Source organism: Olea europaea, chromosome 10 (assembly GCF_002742605.1).
Source record: "Olea europaea var. sylvestris chromosome 10, O_europaea_v1, whole genome shotgun sequence".
Taxonomy (NCBI): Eukaryota; Viridiplantae; Streptophyta; class Magnoliopsida; order Lamiales; family Oleaceae; genus Olea; species Olea europaea.
Genome location: NC_036246.1, coordinates 44,279,024 through 44,299,662, shown reverse-complemented (window position 1 = coordinate 44,299,662; position 20,639 = coordinate 44,279,024). Strand labels below are relative to the sequence as shown.

The 20,639-nt window shown below is 34.8% G+C and overlaps 2 protein-coding genes across 7 annotated transcripts; one reads left to right on the top strand and one right to left on the bottom strand.

Moving 5' to 3' along the window:
• The first annotated feature begins 2,096 nt into the window (after positions 1-2,096).
• LOC111400723 lies at positions 2,097-3,005 on the top strand. The gene is made up of 2 exons (XM_023028112.1): positions 2,097-2,451; positions 2,500-3,005. Exons 1-2 carry the CDS (start codon positions 2,097-2,099, stop codon positions 3,003-3,005), a joined length of 861 nt encoding a protein of 286 aa, XP_022883880.1.
• A 5,932-nt stretch (positions 3,006-8,937) lies between these two features.
• On the bottom strand, positions 8,938-16,729 carry LOC111402454. 6 transcript variants are annotated; one of them, XM_023030766.1, is made up of 18 exons: positions 16,436-16,729; positions 15,469-15,536; positions 15,228-15,392; positions 14,751-14,917; positions 14,614-14,680; positions 14,301-14,515; positions 14,146-14,197; positions 13,716-14,062; positions 13,185-13,596; positions 12,999-13,099; positions 12,856-12,896; positions 11,711-11,897; positions 10,532-10,676; positions 10,278-10,411; positions 9,841-9,984; positions 9,689-9,735; positions 9,447-9,578; positions 8,938-9,354 (listed from the first exon to the last, which is right to left on the bottom strand). In XM_023030766.1, exons 2-15 carry the CDS (start codon positions 15,524-15,526, stop codon positions 9,844-9,846), a joined length of 2,232 nt encoding a protein of 743 aa, XP_022886534.1. In that variant the 5' UTR covers positions 15,527-15,536; positions 16,436-16,729; the 3' UTR covers positions 8,938-9,354; positions 9,447-9,578; positions 9,689-9,735; positions 9,841-9,843. The 6 variants fall into 6 exon arrangements, with proteins under 6 accessions (XP_022886534.1, XP_022886535.1, XP_022886533.1 ...); XM_023030767.1 differs by having other exon boundaries at positions 8,938-9,348; XM_023030765.1 differs by lacking the exon at positions 9,447-9,578.
• Between the last annotated feature and the right edge of the window lie 3,910 nt (positions 16,730-20,639).

The window sequence follows — 20,639 nt, the reverse complement described above, 5'->3', positions numbered from 1 at the left end:
TTAATTAATTAAATATACTAAAGTCATATATCCATACAATTTGATCATAGATTTACAATTTAATTAGTAGCGTATTATTTTTCGATCACAAATCAGAATTTTCTAATATCACAAATTATTTTATGATCACAATTCCAAAATTTTTCAGGTCATAATTTGTTCATCGGTCAGATAAAAAATTTATACGTCATAATTAATTATAGGTCACAGATTACAAATATTATATGTCACAACTTATTAAATAGTAAAAAATTATTAAATTTTTTGGCCACACATTATTTCTTGGTCACAATTTATTATTTTTATTGGTTATACATTGTTTATTGGTCACAAATGAATCAATTTAATGGACACAACCAACCAATTAATATGTGACCACCACCAAACAACCACTGCTCCAACAGCACCATCGTCGTCTACCGCCACCGCCACCTTCAAAACATGTAAGTTGCCACCATCACACTATTAATGACCAAAATCACCACAACTATCGCACCATACCAGCCATCAACCACCTGTGCTACCACCGCACCATACTGCCAAATCTACCACCATCACCACAATCGTCAGATTCACCACCACACAAGGAACACACCATCACCACCACCCCCCACAAAACACCACTTTGAATTGCAACCCACCATCGCCAGATATACCATCAATCACCACAACCACCAAATCCGACACTATCAGCCGCCACCACACAAACATCATTACCACCACCACACAAAACACCACTTCGCCCACGCAGGTTGTAGATTTGCTTCGCCACCATCAACACCACTTTGCGCCACAACCCATCGCCGCACCTCACCGCCAGATCCACCACCACCACCACCACACTGTCACACCACAATAGAGGAAGGCAACTGGATTGTTGGAGAAATGTAGAGAGAGAGAGAGAGAGTGGGAATTAATTAGGGTTTGTGTGTATTGGAGTGTACATATTTTCTTTTATTTAAAAAAATTAATTGAAATAAAAAATATGATTTTTGAAAACTGAAAGTTCCCCCTGATTTTAGAATTCAAGATTTTTATACTAGGGTTTTGAGTAATTTCCTCATGATCTATTCCTTATATTCACTACAATTAAATATATTTTCAAGGGTTATTAATTATGTTCGCCCCACAAATTTTGTTTATATCATCATATTTTAATTGTAATTAAAATCTACCCTTTATTCATTACTACATTTATATCTCTTAAATTTTTTTGGTCATATTCTTCTCTTCAAAATTTTATTAATTAACATATTGAATCCCTAATTATGATTTTCGTTCAATAATTTTATTAGAGGGCATAAAAGGATTTACTAATCCCTCGTATTTTTAAATGAGTAAAAAAGACAACAAATTCAAAAGAAAAAAAAATTAAAAAAACCATTAGGTAATAACACGTGTATCGCCTGTTGAGAATTGTTGTTCAACATCAATAAATCAATGGAAGTAGAAGTTGGAATGAAATTGAAAATGATGGCCCCGAGTGCGGCCTGTGCGACCATACAAGCATATAACCTTGCGGTCGCACAAGGACCTACCGAAACTTAGAGGCCCGATTTGAGTTTAACCTTGTGACCGCATAGATTTGTACCATGTAGTCACATGGTACAAAAAATCCAACCGTTTGAGGTCGGTTTTAGGCCGTTGTAAGTTCAATTTTGGTGACTTTTGGGTTATATTTTGGCACCATTTCGTACATGTGGCTTATGCCTATAGATAGTGGATCCATATTGAAGGCAAAATATTACAAAATATCAAGGTTCCATATTACTTTCAAAATAAAAAATCAAAGTCTTTGAAAGCCATATTCATTATTTGTGTTCTTCAAGTTTTCTAGGATTTTGCACTTGTAATTTAGTGTTTAAATCATTGCAAGACTTGTTATAATCCTGCAAATCATTTGCCAACAACCTTCGAAACATCTCAAATTCATAGGAGAATGGGCAAATATTATTTCAGGACAACGATATCGTGTTCAAGCCATTCATTGATACAAGTTCGAGATTATCTTGTTTTTGGCATTTTCGGTTCATATTTTGTGATCTCTACTCCAATCCGGTGAATTTTCTCCAACAATCTCAAACGATACTTCTGCAATGGAAAGCGAGACAACGTTGGCGACAATCAAACTCATGAATCAAGATTTGGTGCGGTTAGATCGGTATGATGGAACGAACTACAATCGATGGAAAGACAAATTGAAGTTTCTTCTCACCGCACTAAAGATCTTCTACATCCTAGATTTAGAATTGGCGCCACTATCGGAACCAACAAATGGAGAAATCGAAGCGGTGAGGAATGAAAGACAAAAGCGCCAAGAAGATGAGTTAATATGTCGCGGTCACATCCTCAACGCATTATCGGATCGTTTGTATGACTTATATACAAACATAACTTCAACAAAAGAAATTTGGGATGTGCTCAAAAACAAGTACAAAGCGGAAGAAGAAGGTATAAAGAAATTTTTAATTTTTAAGTACTTCGATTTTAAATTTTTAGAGAATATTCCCCTTCTTCCCAAAATACATGAAATGCGAGTAATTGTCAATAAGTTGAAGGCGGTGAAAATTGAAATACCAAAGACCTTTCAAGTGAGGGCTATAATTGCCAAATTTCCCGGAACTTGCAAAGGATACCGGAAGAAGATAATGCATAGTTCCGAAGATTATTCTTTGGAACAACTGCAAAAATATTTTCGGATTGAGGAAGAGTCGAGAATACGTGATAAAAGTGCTTCTCATGAGGGCACTTCCAAAGTAAATGCTGTAGAAAATTTCGAACCGCCAACAAAATCCAACAAAAGGAAGCCTTCAAGGAACCTTAATAAATTCAAGAAGAAGACCAAAGGAGGATGCTTTGTTTGTGAGAAATCTGGACACTATGCAAAAGATTGTAGACACAGGAAATACAACGACTCCGAGGGTAAAGTGAATTCCATCCAACAAAATAAGATTGTGGCCACCGTAAGCGAAATAAATGCAATTAAGGGAAAGGTTCCTGACTGACGATATGATACTTGTGTCACGGTGCATGTATCATATGACAAATCTATGTTCAAAACATACAATGAAGTGAATGGAGACCAAGAGATCCAAATGGGTAATGAGATGCGGTCCAAAGTAATTGGAAAAGGAAGTGTAGAATTTATCTTCACTTCTGGGAAAAATGTTACTCTCACAAATATACTACATGTTCTAGATATTAATAGGAACTTAGTGAGTGAAAATATTTTGGGAAAATCGAGCATTAAAAGTGTCTTTGAGTACGGTAAACTTGTATTATCACTTAGCAGGAAATTTGTTGGAAAGGGCTATTTATGTGAAGGAAATGTCAAATTTTGTACTATTAACAATGAAATAAATAAAGTTGATTTTGTTTACATGATTGATTTATTTTCTTTTGACATGCTAGATTAGGTCACATAGATAAAAGTACCATGAAACGCATGAGAAATTGTGACTTAATTTCATATGATGAAAATGATGCCATTAAATGCAAAACATGTGTAGAAGCAAAAATGGTTGAAAAGCCTTATCGAAGCGTTAAGAGGACTTCTAGTATATTAGAATTAATTCATTTCGATATATGTGAATTGAATGACATGCTAACAAGAGGTGGAAATAGATATTTCATAACATTTATTGATGATTGCCCAAGATATACTTATGTTTATTTGATGAAACATAAATATAAGGCCTTTGATTTGTTTAAGACCTATAAAAATGAAGTTGAAAATCACTTAAATAAGAAAATAAAGACCTTAAAAAGCGATAGAGGTGATGAATACTTCTCTAGTGAATTTAATTTATATTGTGAACAACATGACATAATTCACCAATGTTCTGCACATAGGACACCTGAACAAAACGGTTTGGCTGAAAGGAAGAATAGAACTTTAATAGAAATGATTAATGACATGCTTATATTTGCTAAGTTTCCGTTTAATTTATGGGGTAACGCTTTATTAAGTGCATGTAGGATACTCAATAGAATTCCTTCTAAACATACAAAGGTTTCTCCCTATGAATTGTGGAAATGAAGAAAATCGAACATTGGATACTTCAAAGTATTGCAAGAACACAAATCCTAATAGGACCAAATTCGGTCCAAGAGGCATTAAATGTGCTTTTGTTGGATATGCTAATAATAGCAAATCTTATAGATTGCTAAACTTGGAGATCAATGTGATTATCGAATTAAGTGATGTAGAGTTCTTTGAAAATTTGTTATCGTCGGATAATGAATTAAAGGAAAATATTGAAAACATCCCTATCTCAAATGGAACACGTGATGAAATGTCTTCTAAAAATGTTGACGAATCTAGTGAACCACGAAGAAGCAAGAGAACTCGAGTTGAGAAGTCTTTGGGACCAGATGAAATTGATTCTCAACTTATCTCCTTTTACTTAGTAGAAGGAAATGAGTTGAATGTTGTAAGAATAATTCATTTTGTTCTACAAGTGGAAACCGACCCTAAAACCTATAAAGAAGCTATGGCTTCTCATGATAGCATTTTTTGGAAAGATGCAATTAAAGATTAAATGGATTCGATAATGTCTAATAAAACTTGGGAACTTGTCGATCTACCATAGGGATCCAAACCTATTGGATGTAAATGGGTATTTAGGAGGAAATATAATGTTGATGGCTCTCTAAATACTTTCAAAATTAGATTAGTAGCAAAAGAATATCGACAAAAGGAAGGAATCGGCTATTTTGACACTTATGCACCGGTAGCGAGAATAACATCGATTAGGATATTATTCGCATTGGCCTCAATATATGACTTGCATGTTCATCAAATGGATGTCAAGACGGCATTCTTAAATGGGGATTTCGATAAGGAGGTCTATATGGAGCAACCCGAAGGGTTCGTTCTACCTGGAAATGAACATATGGTATGCAAGTTAGTAAAATTTTTATATGGTTTGAAGCAGACACCTTATAAATGACATGAGAAGTTTGACTTAGCTATAACATCATTCAGATTTAAACATAATAGCGTAGATAGATATTTATATTCTAAAGTGTATCATGATTATGTGACATTTATATGTTTATATGTTGGCTGTTCACGAAATAATTCTTTCGATTTAAAACTATCGCAAGTGTACGAATCGTAACAAGTAATAAAGTGGATTTTTAAAAGTCCGAATATTGTCCCACAGAGATTGAGTAGTTCAATTCTATATAATCTAGCCTTAACCAAATCTAATTGAGTGAAAATATGGTCCAAATGCAAAAGGCCCTAATTTCAATTAAAAACCCTAATTTCTCAATTAGAAACCCTAATCTCGAAATTTATCTAATTAAACGACTCAAACACTCTAGTAAATAAAATTATGCAAATTGAAAAGTTAATTTATGGAAATGAATCAAAATAAAGTCACTAGGATCACGAATCCCCAATTGAAGCTATAAAAACCCTAATTTCATAAAATTAATAACCCGATGGAAATATGCCAATTCAATGTTCTTAAATCTATCCAACATATTCTCTCAATATATATTAGACCTATTCTTGCACACCACCAGCCTATATCTCTATGGATGATACAAATATACAAGAATGCATGTGATTTTGTGAACAATTAGAGAATTGCATAAAGCATAGGGGTATATCTCTATCCCATATCAGATCCTATGTTGATTTATACCTTATCAAACCTATTTCACTTCTCTCGAATGTAAGAAATAAGTCATCAACACTCACACAATCATTGGCCACTAATTGCGGAAGAAAATCAATGCATATAAACCAATAAAATTATCCAAACGAGTCTTTATATTAAATTCATGAAATATGGAATTAAAATAACAAACAATGGTTCATCGATCACCTAGTGAATTGAAAACCTAGCCTAGAATATTCATAATTATAGAATAAAAAACGAAATCAATAAATTGAAAGAATAGCATCCGAATGAAAATTTCTTGAAATCTTAAATAAAGCCTTGAAAACCCGCTTGAATTCTTGTGGAACCGGCTTCAAGATCGTGTTTCTTGCCTCCAAAAGTTATAATTTTCTTCTCCATGGACGTTCTACCCTATTTCTGATAAATTTTGGCTTTTATATCATGTCCTCACGGAACCCCGAAAGAGTTTCAATTAAAAACGTAAGTTTAGAATTTTTTTTTTTGGTTTTTATAGCCATGCGGCTGCATGGTGTTAAACCATGCGACCACATGGTTCAAGTCAAATGGCTCTATGAAATGCCTGCAACCTTCTGTGAGGCCGCATGGTTGTAACTTTTAACCTTGCTGTTTTTGTCCCTGAACTTCGTTTCCTCTTTTCTTTCTTTCCTTTGTTCCATCATCAAATATTGACTCCTAATTAACGTTTTGGTCAATCGATTCCTTGATCACTTGCTCGGCTCATCTTTTGATTAATTGCAATTTAGTCCTTCATCTTTCACTTTTCTTCAATTCAGTCCAATATTACTTCTTTCTTCCTCCGATCGTCTTGTATCGTCCTTAATATCATACTTGGCATATTTTCACTCTCGTTCTGCACTTTAGCTCAACTTTCCAATATTTTCACCTTTGGTTCCCGAAATATCGCTTTGTTCCGTTTTGGTCCTTTTCGGCTCTTTTCTTCTGAATTCCATCTTTTCCATAGAAACACCTACATCGCATGAATTTAACGAGATTAAATCACAATTCAACTACTTTTTTCATGTTTAAGTCATGTTTATGAGCTAAATAAGTGTGTAAAAACACACTTATCATTGACGACATGTTAATTATAAGTAATCACATGGACGATATAGAAGCAAAAAAGAGATTTCTATCTTCCACATTCAAGATGAAGGATTTTTGGTAAAGTGGATACCATTTTAGGTATCAAAGTTACGAAGACTAGTGGGGGTTATCACCTAAGTCAATTACATTATATTGAGAATGTGATAAACAAGTTCAAACACTTGAACATAAAAGAATATAGTATCCCGATTGGTCCAAGTTCAAAACTTGTAAAGAATGATGGAAGGGCAATTGCTCAATTGAATATGTTAGTGTCATGGGAAGTCTTATGTATGAAGTTCAATGCACAAGACCGGACATAGCCTATGCCAAAAGTAAACTTAGCAGGTTTACTAGCAATCCGAGTAATAATCATTGGAAGGCCATTGTGAGAGTTCTTGGATACTTAAAGAAAATCAAGAACTTAGGCCTGCAATATACTAAATTCTCGGTAATATTGGAAGGATTTCCCGAGGCTAGTTGGATATCTAGCACGGGTGAAAGTAAATCCTCCTCAGGTTTGGTGTTCACTCTAGAAGGAGGTTTAGTTTCTTGGAAATCAAAGAAACAAACATGCATAACACACTCAACTATGAAATCAGAATTTGTAGCCCTATCAAATATCGGGAAAAAAGCAGAGTGGCTTAAGAATCTCTTTTATGAGATACCTTTGGGATCGATGAACATTTCTTCAATACCTATCATGTGTGATAGTCAAGCCACATTAGCAAAAATATACAACGAGGTATACAACGGAAAGTCTAGACACATGAGTCTTAGACATGACTATATAAGGAAGTTAATTAAGGATAAAATAATTTCCCTAAATTATGTAAGGTCAATTGAGAATTTGACGAATTCTTTGACTAAACCTCTAAACAGAGATTTAGTAGTATCTACTTCGAGTAGGATGGGGTTGAAACTCCTTAACTAAAAAGGTTTACCAATGACGGCAACCCTATCTGTCATTACTCAAAAGGTAATTTATGGGTTCCAATGGTAACAACAAATCATTCGATATGTGAATGGTTGCAGCACTATTAAAAAATCCACAATAATCATATCCTAATTAAATTAATGATGGTTGTTACTGAAATGAGGGATGAGCTTTAAGCTCTTAATGAAGTTCAATGCTAAAATATAAGTACCTCTAAAGGTAACAAAGGTACTGGAAGAATTTTACCTAAAAAATCTTCAAGGTGGTGCAGCCTTAATAGAGGGTTGGAGTTTCTCTCTTAAAAAATTGTTGAAAATGATAAGCGCAAGGCCATAAAAGCGCTAAGCGAGTTATGATGAATTTGAGAACATGTGGTACTCGTGTGTGTTCTTACCGGTATTGTCATATGGAATAACTGGTTCAAAGCTACACGCTTCCTTTGATTCCGACTTTCCTTTGTAGGAATTACACTGTGGTTAGATTCAAATCGAAAGATATCTAATCTTTAAGCATGAGTATCGTATTATGTGAATATGAGATTTTATTGAATATTGAACAAGTGAGGGATTGTTGATAATTGTTGTTCAATATCAATAAATCAATGGAAGTAAAAGTTGGAATGAAATTGAAAATGGTGGCCCCAAGTGTGGCCAGTGCGACCGCACAAGCATATAACCTTGCGGTCGCACAAGGACCTACTGAAACTTAGAGGCCCGATTTGAGTTTAACCATGCGACCGCATGAATTTGTACCATGCGGTTGCATGGCACAAAAAATCCGACCGTTTGAGGTCGATTTTTGGCTGTTGTAAGTTCAATTTTAATGACTTTTAGGTTATATTTTGGCATTATTTCGTAAATGTGACTTGTGCCTATAAATAATGGATCCATATTGAAGGCAAAATATTACAAAATATCAAGGTTCCATATTACTCCAAAATCAAAGTCTTTAAAAGTCATATTCATTCTTTGTGTTCTTCAAATTTTCTAGGATATTGCACTTGTATTTTGGTGTTTAAATCCTTGCAAGGCTTGTTGCAATCCTGCAAATCATTTGCCAACAACTTTCCAAGCATCTCAAATTCATAGGAGAATGGGCAAATATTATTTGAGAACAACGATATCGTATTCAAGTAATTAATTGATACAAGTTCGAGATTATCTTATTTTTGGCCAGCATCTAAACCTGAAAATATTATGTTGGCATACTATTGTGGGGGTTGTGGGGGAACTAATCAACCATTTACCATCACAAAGTAAGTTAACAATTTACAAGCTGCAGATAAATTACTACCACCAAACTGGCACATTACTTGAGACTGAAGACTTAGTATGTATGGGTAATGTTTATAAACACATAAAAATGAGCAGTGAAAAAGTAAATAATACTTGTAGATCCTACAAAATGTTACATGAATGTAGTAACGACCCTACAGCCGATAGAGTCCTGGACTAAACCTATAAACAATCAGTTGACAGTGTAAAATTGTTTCAAGAATACATTGCCTTTCCCTCGGACACGATTGACTTGGAAAAACTTATCCATCGGGTTATATGGGGACGTCGTATGCTGAGGAAACTTTAAATTATGTGCCTGCTTCTGTTGAAGCTGAATAACTTCTCATTGCTTCTTGCTGAAGCAAGGCAGATTCCATCTCGAGGGAATGGGAATCTGCATCTTTGAAAGAACAAAAGACAACAAAATATCAACTAGAGTACTTACATGCAGTCATGAACATCCAAGAGCAGTCGTGAGTAAAAGATTCTAACATGAAGTTATAATCGGACTCTAGTCCTCTTGCTGAGGAAGAATGTCAGTGATGTGTCAATATTAATTCCACAAAAACAATTGAATCGATTTGAACACACAGCTCATCTCTAGTCCATTGGAACATGGTATGTCTAAAAAGAAAATGCGTAAACATCAGATCTTTGCAACCATCACCCAGGAGACACGGAATGATGAACAAAGGTGTTGATAAAAAAAATACTTTTAAGGAGAGAATAACCACCTCGGCAGCCTGTTTCTGGGAGTTCGAATGTCCTTCTGATCTTGGACCTAATGTACGAAGATCATTTGATTACAAATCATGAACAAGAACCACAAGCGAAGAAAAAAAAATTGCGTTATGTAGCATTTAAGATAGAAAAATATTGTCAATACTTGTCATATATCACTCTTGTATTGACTCCATAGATAATAATCATCTTCGCTATCACAAGACTTCACAGGACTTTGAATTTCCGTAAATTCTTGAGCCGTATACTCATTTTCTCCTCCTTCACGTTCCACCTTCAGTTCTTCCTCCTGCACAGCACAGAAACCATTAAAAATGTGTCAGTTACGGCATCGTCAAGTTCCAGAAAACTAGAAAGTTTCATCACTAAGGGATGTGATTTTGATTCGAAAAACCACTGGGGTTAAAATTGACATGAACAGGAAAGCAAGACGCAACACGTGCACAGGCCTGAGAAATACAGGTTCTTGACATGAAAATTACTAAACACAGATTTCCCACATACTTGGGCTGTATAAAAATAAATGGCACAAGATTTTAAATGGAAAAGCATAAGAAAACAATGCATAAGAAAGGTCGATACATTAGCTTCATGACTTCCCTCCTCAGCATCTTCATTGCCAGTCAAATCTATGGAGTCGTCTTTATTGCTGTTCTGTTTTTCCTCTGCAGCAATTTGTTGTAAATGCTCAATAACCTTTTCAAAATGGGAATGATCTGCAAGATAAATCACTCTCATTAAAGACATTTGAAATACAAAAAAAATGAGAACACAAAACAGACTCATTTTACTGGTGAAATCTCGTAGGCAAAGATATAAGTAGCACATGAATGGACCTTTAGCACGGTTAGTCAGAGCTTCACGAAGCCTCATCGGATGCTGTCGTTCTTCCTTTTTGTATTTCAGCTTAACTTGGTTGCGGGTACGACCAGGAAAAAGTTGTTGTATCATAGAAAGGTCTGTCCCAAACTGCTGTATTGCCTACAATTTGAAGGGTTACAGTATAGATCACACATACACATAATGAAACAAAATGAAAATATTTTAAATGAATAGCTGTGAAAAGTCTAATTGATTTATCAACATGATAACCCAGGAAGTAGTCGGCCTATGATGCTCGGACTCGGGTACGGGTACATATCTAAGTGTCATATCTTTTATTTTCTAAAATATAGGGTACAGGACATGATTAAAAAGAATCCAAATTTTGAATACAGGTACGTGAATACGTCTTTCAAACTTTAATTTTTTTACTAATCCAAAATGTCAGTTGAATAGACCAAATTAAATTATTAACAAAAAAAGGAAATGAGTATTGAACATGTGTTAAGACCAATAAAATAGAATTTTGGAGTTTAATTTTCAATCATGAAAATTACTAAATATTATATAAAATAGAAATAGAGATTTGATTGCAATTTGGACCTAGTGGAACACTAAGTAGCACTATATGAAACCCATTTTCATTTTATACCAACGAAACCCTAAACCACCGTTACAGAGAGAGAAAGAAGGAGAAGCAAAAACGATGAAGTGTCCGGTTGAAATTTGGAGGATCCGACACATATCCCATACCCATACCAATGTCGCGTGGTATCCGACACGTGTGCTTTGATTATTTTGAAGAGCCCGAGCATCAAAGGTCACGGACAATTAAGATCCCTACTGACAAATTTAAGACCAGCTTTGGTGCAAGATCTATTGACGAAGTATGGAATGGCATTGAGAGATTCCATAACTAGGCAGCAAAGTGTACAAATCTGTCAATATCAGAAAAGATAAATGGGAAGAATTTTCTTTTCCATGATGCCCTAGCTTCCTAATTTCTAAGTTGGGGAAGCATTTTAGTTTACTTATCTACAACACCAGAAATGGCGGTAAGCTTTTCAATAGCCGAGTAGGTACTCACTAGCAATTAAGACTCGTTATGGGGCAGAAGACCTTAGGTTCAATTGACTTATTTCATTATTTTCTCTAGTCTCCTACAAACATATATAACAAACAACACAATATACCTCGTAGAACAACTCTGTATCCTGTTTTGACCATCTTACTCTAGGAGTCCTGTCCATGTAAGTCTGATAATTGAAGTATATGTTGCTTTCTTCAACCCTTTGGCTTTCTTGTTCACGGTCATATTCTCCATCTCGTTCAGATGCAAAGGGCTCATCCTCATTATAGTTCTCCGAGGGATTACCATTACTACATAGCACAACTAATATTTAAAATCAGATATCATTAAAATGTAAAATTAGGCTACTGACACTAAGCCCCCGTTTGGCCCCCATTCTCTTTTTCATTCTTTTTCTCTCTCTCATTTTCAACCACACAATCTTCCATAAAATAATATTACACAAAAATCAAAAACTTCTCATTCATTTTCAACCACACATTTTTTAAAAAAAAAACACTATTTCAACCATTAAAATTTGGAAAGAATGGGGGCCAAACGGGGGCTAAATCTTGTTCCAAAATATAGTCAAGCATGAATGACAGACAAGGAAAACCAGTTTAGAAGTGGATACAAAGAATTGACAGGCGTAAAAGCTTCAGGATGCTATTATGACTGAATATGCGTATTTATGGTTAGTAGAATATAAGAGGAACTTCATACATCAAACACATATTGCTTGCAAATTCAAGAATTCAATTGACTAAGTTATCACTCGAAATAGATATTTTCTTGACTGCTACAGCGTTTGATCAATGAATTACAGTCTCAACATTATGGCTGCTGTACATGCAATCTTCTGACTTGTACATGCTTAAATCTTACTTAAGCTAACAACGCCAATATGTAAAACAATATACTGCATTTCTCATGGACAATTTCTCCAGAAATTGATCGATTAGCTTAATCCTCACTGGACCCGTGACAATCATTTCATTCAAGCATCCGTTTCTGCTTACTACCAGTTCCTGATATAGAATTGAGAACATGTTTTTTCTTCAACATAAAATATCATAAATTCTTTGTTGCATAGACATTTTTGTGCTAAATGCAAAGAGAACTGGCTTGGAATTTGGTGGCATAGGGGGGAATTGTCAATTTGGCATATCCTAGTAACAGTATAACAAAAGATAAAAACAAAGTCATTGCAACAAGGATGAGGAAAGCTATATGTTGAACACAAGGGATATCTAATGAAAATTTCATTACCTCTGATTAGTAGAGGGTACTCCAGTTGTTGCCTCTTTTTTCTGCATTATGGTGAACAAGAGATATCAGAAATGGTAGTACTGCTGCTGCTGCTACAGTTACTACAAATGCAGCTACTGCTATAAAACACACACAGAAAATACCTGCAGCTGCTCCTTGTGCTCCGCAAGCAAAATTAAATCCCTAAGAGGCACCTTTTGGAAGTCAATCTCATCCTCAGGAGTTTCGAGCAAAACCTTGTCCACTATAAACCATAAAAGGTTCATGGTCAACACCTAAAAAGGAAACAAAATATGCTGCAGCTCTCAACGCTCAGATCTTGCATATACCTCGTCGTCTCTTAAGTGTAGAGTGAGAGAACTTTTTAGGTTTTAATTTTGCTGCCTGATCCAATGTTTCATTCGGCTTCTTCTGCTTTCCAGCTGGTTTTTCTTTATCACTAATGGGCTTCACAGAATTCCTCTTCACCTTTTTTCTCTGGGATTCATTTTCCACTTGAAATTTCTTGTCAGAAATGTTGTCCTCACCTGCAACAGAACTGCTAGGGCATTCAGCTGGAAATTCTCCATCAACATGGAACTCGTCATCAAATTCATCTACTAGCTGGAATAGATTTCTTTTATTTTTCCGTGGCCTCAAAGATCTACCAGCTTCATTCTCCTGGCCAGATGTGGATGCATTTTGCTGCTCTGGAGAAGGAATTGGGGTGCGAGCTTTACTTTTTCTAGTCCGTGCATGGCTCTATATATAAATAACCAAATAATATTCAGAAAAAGGGTGGATCAATAAATCATAAGGAACAGATAACACGTTATAGCAAACATGTGTGCCATCTAATTGCAGAAGTTAAAATGGTTTACAAGCTCCGCTGGCATTTTTGGAACAAACTCTGGATGGTCTCTAATGAAGCCAGGATTCAACTGAGAAGTCTCCATGAGATCTATTGGATCCTCATCCACAATAAGTTCAGCCATAGATTCTGAGGGAATAGCATGAGTGAATCCCACAGCTGAAAGATCCAGAATATCATCCTGTGAAAATGCAGGATTTGAGCATTTATCCCCAAAATTAATTTCAGAAGGAATCGACTGTGAATCCTGTAGACATGATGCAGACTCCAATCCATCAGCATTGATAGTGCTGGCTTCATGTATCTTATTCTGCATCTGTATTTTCGGCTTTGGTTGAAATTTTCTACTGCACCGTCCTGGTCACAAAGAGCTAGGTCAAATCTTAAAGAATAACATATGAGCAAGATTTACAATGTAGACACAACAGTTTTATATGTACCAAAACTAGTTGCTAAGTCAGACAAAACTTGAGTATCCATGATATCCATCTCCTGCAATTGACCAACTCCCGCAATGCAAATTAGTCAACTGATACGTATTCAACTTCGTGGTGAAGGGAGAAATCCAGGTGTCTAAAGATATATAAATCCTCACCTCTGTTTCCACCACTCTATTGTCCATGTGATCACCATCATAACTAATTGAAATGATAGGTTCCCCACCAGTTAAAGGATCTTGGACCGCTGACTGTTGAGGACAGGTGGAAGCATTGATAGAGGAAATAACTGGAATAGGAAGTCCTGCATTTTTGGTGCAAGGGACATCAGCTGATGCTGCCTCTGAAGGAGTAGAACCGTCTGCAATGGTTTCTGCAGCAAGTATTGTTATGAGCATTTATCTAAATAGGCTAGGATATGCATTAACACTGAATATACAGAGCATCAAAAGAAAGGAGCATCTTGCTCACCCATATCAGCCGTAGCATGAGGAAGAAAATCATCTAGTGATTCCAACCCAAGAAGTATGTCTCCATTCTGAAATTAAAAAGAGTATGCATCAGGCAAATTGAGTCAACAGACCAATCAGCAAGAAACAAAAACCCACCTCTCCTGATTTGTCAAAGTTAGATTGCCAACTACAATTGCCATCAGGCATGAAAACATCTGAATCTGACACCAAGCCAGCAGTGGTGTTTGCTCTGTCTATTGTAACAATATTTTGGGATGAGAGGGTGACAGATATGGAGTTCTTTTGATCATCTCGATGGAAACCTATAATACAAGAAACCAGTGCAACTATAAATGTTATTCTTAATTTTTTGAAATTATAGCATTATTAGATAAACGATTCTAATATAGGCCTTGTTTGAACCGCATTATTTGGAAAAAATATATTCTTAAATAGTGATTTGACATCATTTCAACCACGCATTTTTCAGTAATATAATATTACACGTAAATTCAAAACTTTTCCTTATTTTTTAACCACACATTCTCCATCAATCTACTATTTCAAAATACATTCTTAATGTGGCTCAAACACACACATACTTAATATTTAAAAAAGGAAAAAAAATCTCACAGTGCTCTGAATGTTTATTGGTCTTGAGAATCACACTTGATTCGTGCTCAATGACATCAGTGGTTGGGACTGGCTGTAAGGAAGAAACCGAGGTTGCAGCTGAGCCCTTTCTTGATGGTTTCTGCTTTGCCTTAGGTTGAAACTTACCACCGACCCGAGCTGCAGCTTTGTTTGCGTTCGTATTAGCAACTCAGAAAACATAAAAGCAGCAAGCATATTAAACAAACAGAATTCCTTTTACCATTTTTCGCAGTGTCTTCAGCAAATATATCGTCCAAAGGATCCAACTCAAACGCCATAGCAACGTTCCTAATTTACGGCAAATACAAACACTAAAAATGGTTTTCCAAAATAACCAAAAAGAAAAAGAAAAAAATTACTGACACATGCTCATAGGCTAATATATATATGCAGAGAGAGATAACACCAAATATCGAGAATGGCTATGGGAGGACGGTTTTAAGTGGGCCAGAGAAGAATTGGAACAAAAATGGATCATAAGCTAACGTATCGTACAAATTCTTTAAAATTCATTATTTCCAAATTTTCAACCACATATTATCCCAATTAAATGATTTTGCCCATGGACCAACAACATTTCCGTACTTTTAATCATACATTCTTCAAAAGAATCAATTTTCACAAAATTTATTCTCGAAAAATCTAAATCTAAATCAAACCTGCCCTATAAGTTTTTCCTTTTGGCAGTTATGCACCCGGCAAGTTTGTCGAGTCCAGTAAATGCAAAGAAAAGGGAAGAAAAAATTAAAAACAATTGAGATTAAACTTGAATGGTTTTAGCCAAGTCGGTGGAAAAATAGTTAAAATATGAATTCCTTTCGTTTGATTCCCGTGAAAAACAAATCAAAACCTGAGTGAAAAAGTGCAGAAACAGTAACAACTGCCATTGTGTTCTTCATTGCTAAACAATCAACTGAGTTTCGTAATTTTCATTAAAACCTCAAAAGTACCCAATATCTGCACACTTTTATTTTGTCATTAAAAAAAAAATTATAGAAAAGAAAATGCATCAAAATTCAATCATTCCCGTCAAGCAATTAAACAATTTTCTTAAGTGAAATTACATAATTCTCAGAAAAATTGCAAAAGGTAAATACATTGAAATTCTATCAATCTCACCGAAAACATAAAACCCACATTCTCAACCCCTTCAAACGATGGATAAAAATAAAAGAAATAATCTTTACCTATGGAATGGAATAAGTGACCACGGAAAGTCGGTGAGTTGGAGAGTAAAGTGTCGAAGGAACACCCACAGAACAACACGCTTTAGCGAAAAAAAATGAGCTTTTTGTTCGACAAGTTTAGGTGCAAAAGGTGGGATACCGGTTAAAAAATAACAATCTTCGGTTCGCCGTCCAGTGTGTCGATGGAAGTACAGGATAGAAGAGTCGCAAGAGATGCTGGTCGGAGGTTGAAGACGTTCCTTCAATCTTCTGTCTGATTTGACGTCGCTGGTAATTTGGTGTTAGTGCATTGTTTTCACTGTTGGGCTGGATCCCAATAACCAGTCCAAAGATTAGGTTACCAGCCCAATACATAAAGTCTTGGAAGACCCAAATCGTAAGGAACTGAAGCAAAAAGCTACTTAATTAGGAAAAAAAAGAAAAATTATTATCATTTGTACTCAATTGTCATTTTAAACTTGACATTTACACCCCTATTTCAAACCTTTCTTACGGAGTTGGTCATTTCCATCATGTTCCATTAAATCCGTCCATCAATATATAGGTAGTTAGCTCTAAAAGTTTCTATCCCTTGCCATCATTGCACAAATCATTCTTATTGTTTCCAATTTTTATATTTTAAGACTTAGATCGATCTTTTTTTACGCAAAAGATCTTTACTGTCCATTTTCTCTAATAAAACATTGTAAGATGACTAATTTATCCTCCCCCTCTTTAAATAGTCAATAAATAAATAGTATCAAAATTGCATCTAGAGATTTCATATTTTTTTTAAAATACAAATGAGTCCCAAATGAAATAATTTAAAGTGATAATTGCAACAGAGATCCCAAATCTTTCAAACGTTAGCAGACTTTCGTCAAACCTTTGATTTGTTGTAACCGTTACCCCATATATTTTCAAACATTGCAGGTAAGGTCTCAATGGATGGAAAACATCCAATTTACTGTTAGTTGACCAAAAAATTGAGTTCGATCACATTTTTAATATTTTTATGAAAGGCAAAAAATAACTTTCTATTTATCAAATTAAATAATTATATTGATTAAATTTAAAAATCAAAAATTAGAAAGGAAAAAAAAGGGGGGAAATTTGTATCTTTTTCCTCCCACCTCTTCTCCAACCTGCCCAGCCCCAGCCTAACCAAAACCGCCACCACCACCTCTCCCGTCATCCTTCACCCTCTAGTCACCCAACACCATAATTCATTGTCTTCTTCAAGTACTTACTTCTCAAATCGAATTTTCCCAAATCAGTTCTGCAAAATGAATTCTCAAAATTAATCTGATATCCCTCCCTGACCCAAATTGACTAAGAATCTGATACCCAAATATGGCCAAAGCAAGGCCAGTGCACATGTGATCGTGGATTTTGAGGGCTGACAGCACTGTACGAAGCCAATTTTTCGGGATCCCAATCCTTCATGGCGAGAGAATCTAGAATTCTTTGTCCACGATGTTGAATCCATGGCGTCGGAGATGTTTGGAGCTCAACGTGTACAATGATAAAAGAGTGTGAGAAGAAGCACTTTTCTTGGAAAAGTGAAAATTGCTTGGAGCACTTTTGAGATATCCGATGAAGAAGTGCCTTTGATTTACTATCCAATGGAGAAGAGAAGTGTTTTCTCTCAGATTAAAGGGGGAATTGTGCTTGTAGATGAGGAGTCGCCGCTTGTGGAGGAGTGCTGCCACTTCACCGCCAGCTGAGGGGGAGAAGAAAGAAGAGGAAAGGACAGAGAAAAAGGCAGTCGAAGGGGCAACGAAAGAGAAGAAGGAAGAAGAGAAAAACCCACTTCCGAAGAAAAAAGAAGAAGGGAAAAAACCACTAGAGACTTCAAAACTAGATATGGTCCGCCACCACCTCCGGTAGCATTGGAAGTAGAAAATCCAACATTAGCTCAGCAGATTGTCATAAGAAGATACGATTTTTCCCCCTTTTTTTCTTTTTTTTTTATTTAATTTGGTAAATAAAAAGTTACTATTTTGCCCTTTATAAAATATTAAAAATGTGATCAAACTCAATTTTTTTATCAACTAACTATAAATTCGATATTTTCCATCAATTGAGACCTCACCCGCAACGTTTGAAAAGATTAGGGGTGAGATTGCAGTAAATCAAATGTTTAAAGAAAGTCTGCTAATGTTTAAAAGATTTAGGTTATTTATTGCAATTATTCCTAATTTAAAATATTGTGACAATAGAAAAATATTTTATTTTCCTAATTAACACGCCTACCCTAAGCCCATCCTTAACCCCACTACCACGATCACCAGCATAATTAAAAAGATAATTAAACGATAAAAAAAGAAAAGAAAAATTACAAATAGAAAAATTTAGCTATTTCAGCAAATCCTTATTTCTATCTTCTTCTTGTTGATTACATCCACGCATGTAAACTCATTGCATTATATTTTGAATTTCTTTTTGAGTTTGTTAAAGAATAGATAAATTCTTATGTATGAGGCAAAAGAAATTTATATGAGAAAGAAGCACCATTTTGATTTTTTTTTTCTTTTTTTTCCCCCTGTTTTTAATTCTTTTATTTTTTCACCTTTTCTATACTTTTCATTATCTTTCTAATTATTATGGTGGTGGTAGCGCCATAGGGTAGGGGATGGAGGTAGGGATATGTGCGTCAATTGGGAAGAAGATAATTTTCTTTTCTTTTCTTATAGTATTTTAAATTATTTTACTTCAGACTCGGTTGAATTTTTTGAAAAATTTGGAACTCTAAATGTAATTTTTTCTATTTGTTTATTTGAAGAGTATAAATTAGTCATTTTACAATACATTAATGAGGAAAATAGATGATAAGAACCTTTTGTGCAAAGAAATGCTGATTTGAGTTATAAAATGTCAAAATTAAAATGATGGAACTTCATGCGAAAGTACCTATATTTCACAAAAAAGATTTAACGGAACATGACGGAAATTACCAATTTCATAAGAAACGTTTGAAATGAAGAACTATTTTTACAATAAATAGGGGTATTTTTTTGCTAATTACCCTCGGTATATTTTTCACTTTTCTTTTCATTAATTAATTTCTACTATGCATTTTGTACAATGTAAATTATACGACAAATGTACGGTGTCATTTTTTAATACATGAAGGGATTAGAGTATTAAACCGACGGGAATTGATATTTAATTTCTATTAAGTACTATAATTATTTTAGCTTTTACTTTATTTAGAAAATTAAGTTAAAATCGATGTTTCGATACTAATCTAATGTGGATTTAGCGACAGTTCAAGTAAAATAAGACAAATTACAAAAGATTTATCAATATGAGAAATCTTAGAGAATGATTTCATCGCACCATCAACAATATTTTTCAACTTTTATATTTACTTCTATCATATTTTCCTAAATTTATAGGCAATAGTATTAGATTAATTATATTCTCTCCATCGAGTGTCGAATAGAACATATCTCTACATTTTAATTCCAATATTTCTATTCTAAATTAAGAATATAAAAATTATCAAGTACTTGATTCTTATATGGGATAAGCTTCAAAGATTTCATATTTTTATTGAAGCCTGCAAAATCTAAGTTATGTTATTCCTAGATCACACCTATATCTCTCTCTCTTGAATATAGAAATTTAAAGTATCAAATCTTTCAACTATTGATCAGGTAATTAAAAGCAATGCGCAATAATCAATACAATTAAACTAACGAGAAAAAACTATATTAGCATCCAAACATGTATCAAGTTAGGTTATATCAAACCCTAGATTTAAATTTTAGTTCATGATTAAGAGAAACGACATAATCCAATCTAATAGAAATGATACAAAGAAGAACAGAATAAGAAAAAAACTGATTTGCCGCTTAAATTCTCCTCCTAATTGGTGTCGTTCTTGCTTTCAATCAATCTCTTCTCCTTTTACCTCTTGAGCCCTTTTCCCCATTAAAGTAAGGATTCTAGTTTGTATTTATAATCCCTTAAAGTTTCAAGAAGAATTGGAGTTGAACTGGGGACGAAAAATTTCTAAATTTTTTTTTTGATTTTCTCGCTCGGGTGGTAGCGCCACAATGGGTTCTTTTGCTGGCGCCGCAAGTTTCTTCTACCAGTTGGGCGCACAATGCTTAGCTCTCTGCTGATTCCTGGGTTGTTTCTTGTAAGGTTGGCAATGGGGCGAGTTTGAGCTCCTCCGCCCCCTAGCCATTTGCCCGCTCCATTATCCATTTATGTG

Excerpts from the sequence above, each read along its gene's own strand:
- LOC111400723 (XM_023028112.1), top strand. The coding sequence starts at position 2,097 with ATGGAAAGCGAGACAACGTTGGCGACAATCAAACTCATGAATCAAGAT. Across the intron at positions 2,452-2,499 it reads GTACAAAGCGGAAGAAGAAG|AGAATATTCCCCTTCTTCCC; the intron begins GTATAAAGAAAT and ends TTAAATTTTTAG.
- LOC111402454 (XM_023030766.1), bottom strand. The coding sequence starts at position 15,526 with ATGGCGTTTGAGTTGGATCCTTTGGACGATATATTTGCTGAAGACACT. Across the intron at positions 10,677-11,710 it reads ATACAGAGTTGTTCTACGAG|GCAATACAGCAGTTTGGGAC; the intron begins GTATATTGTGTT and ends TTCAAATTGTAG. Across the intron at positions 9,985-10,277 it reads AGGGAAGTCATGAAGCTAAT|GAGGAAGAACTGAAGGTGGA; the intron begins GTATCGACCTTT and ends TGTGCTGTGCAG.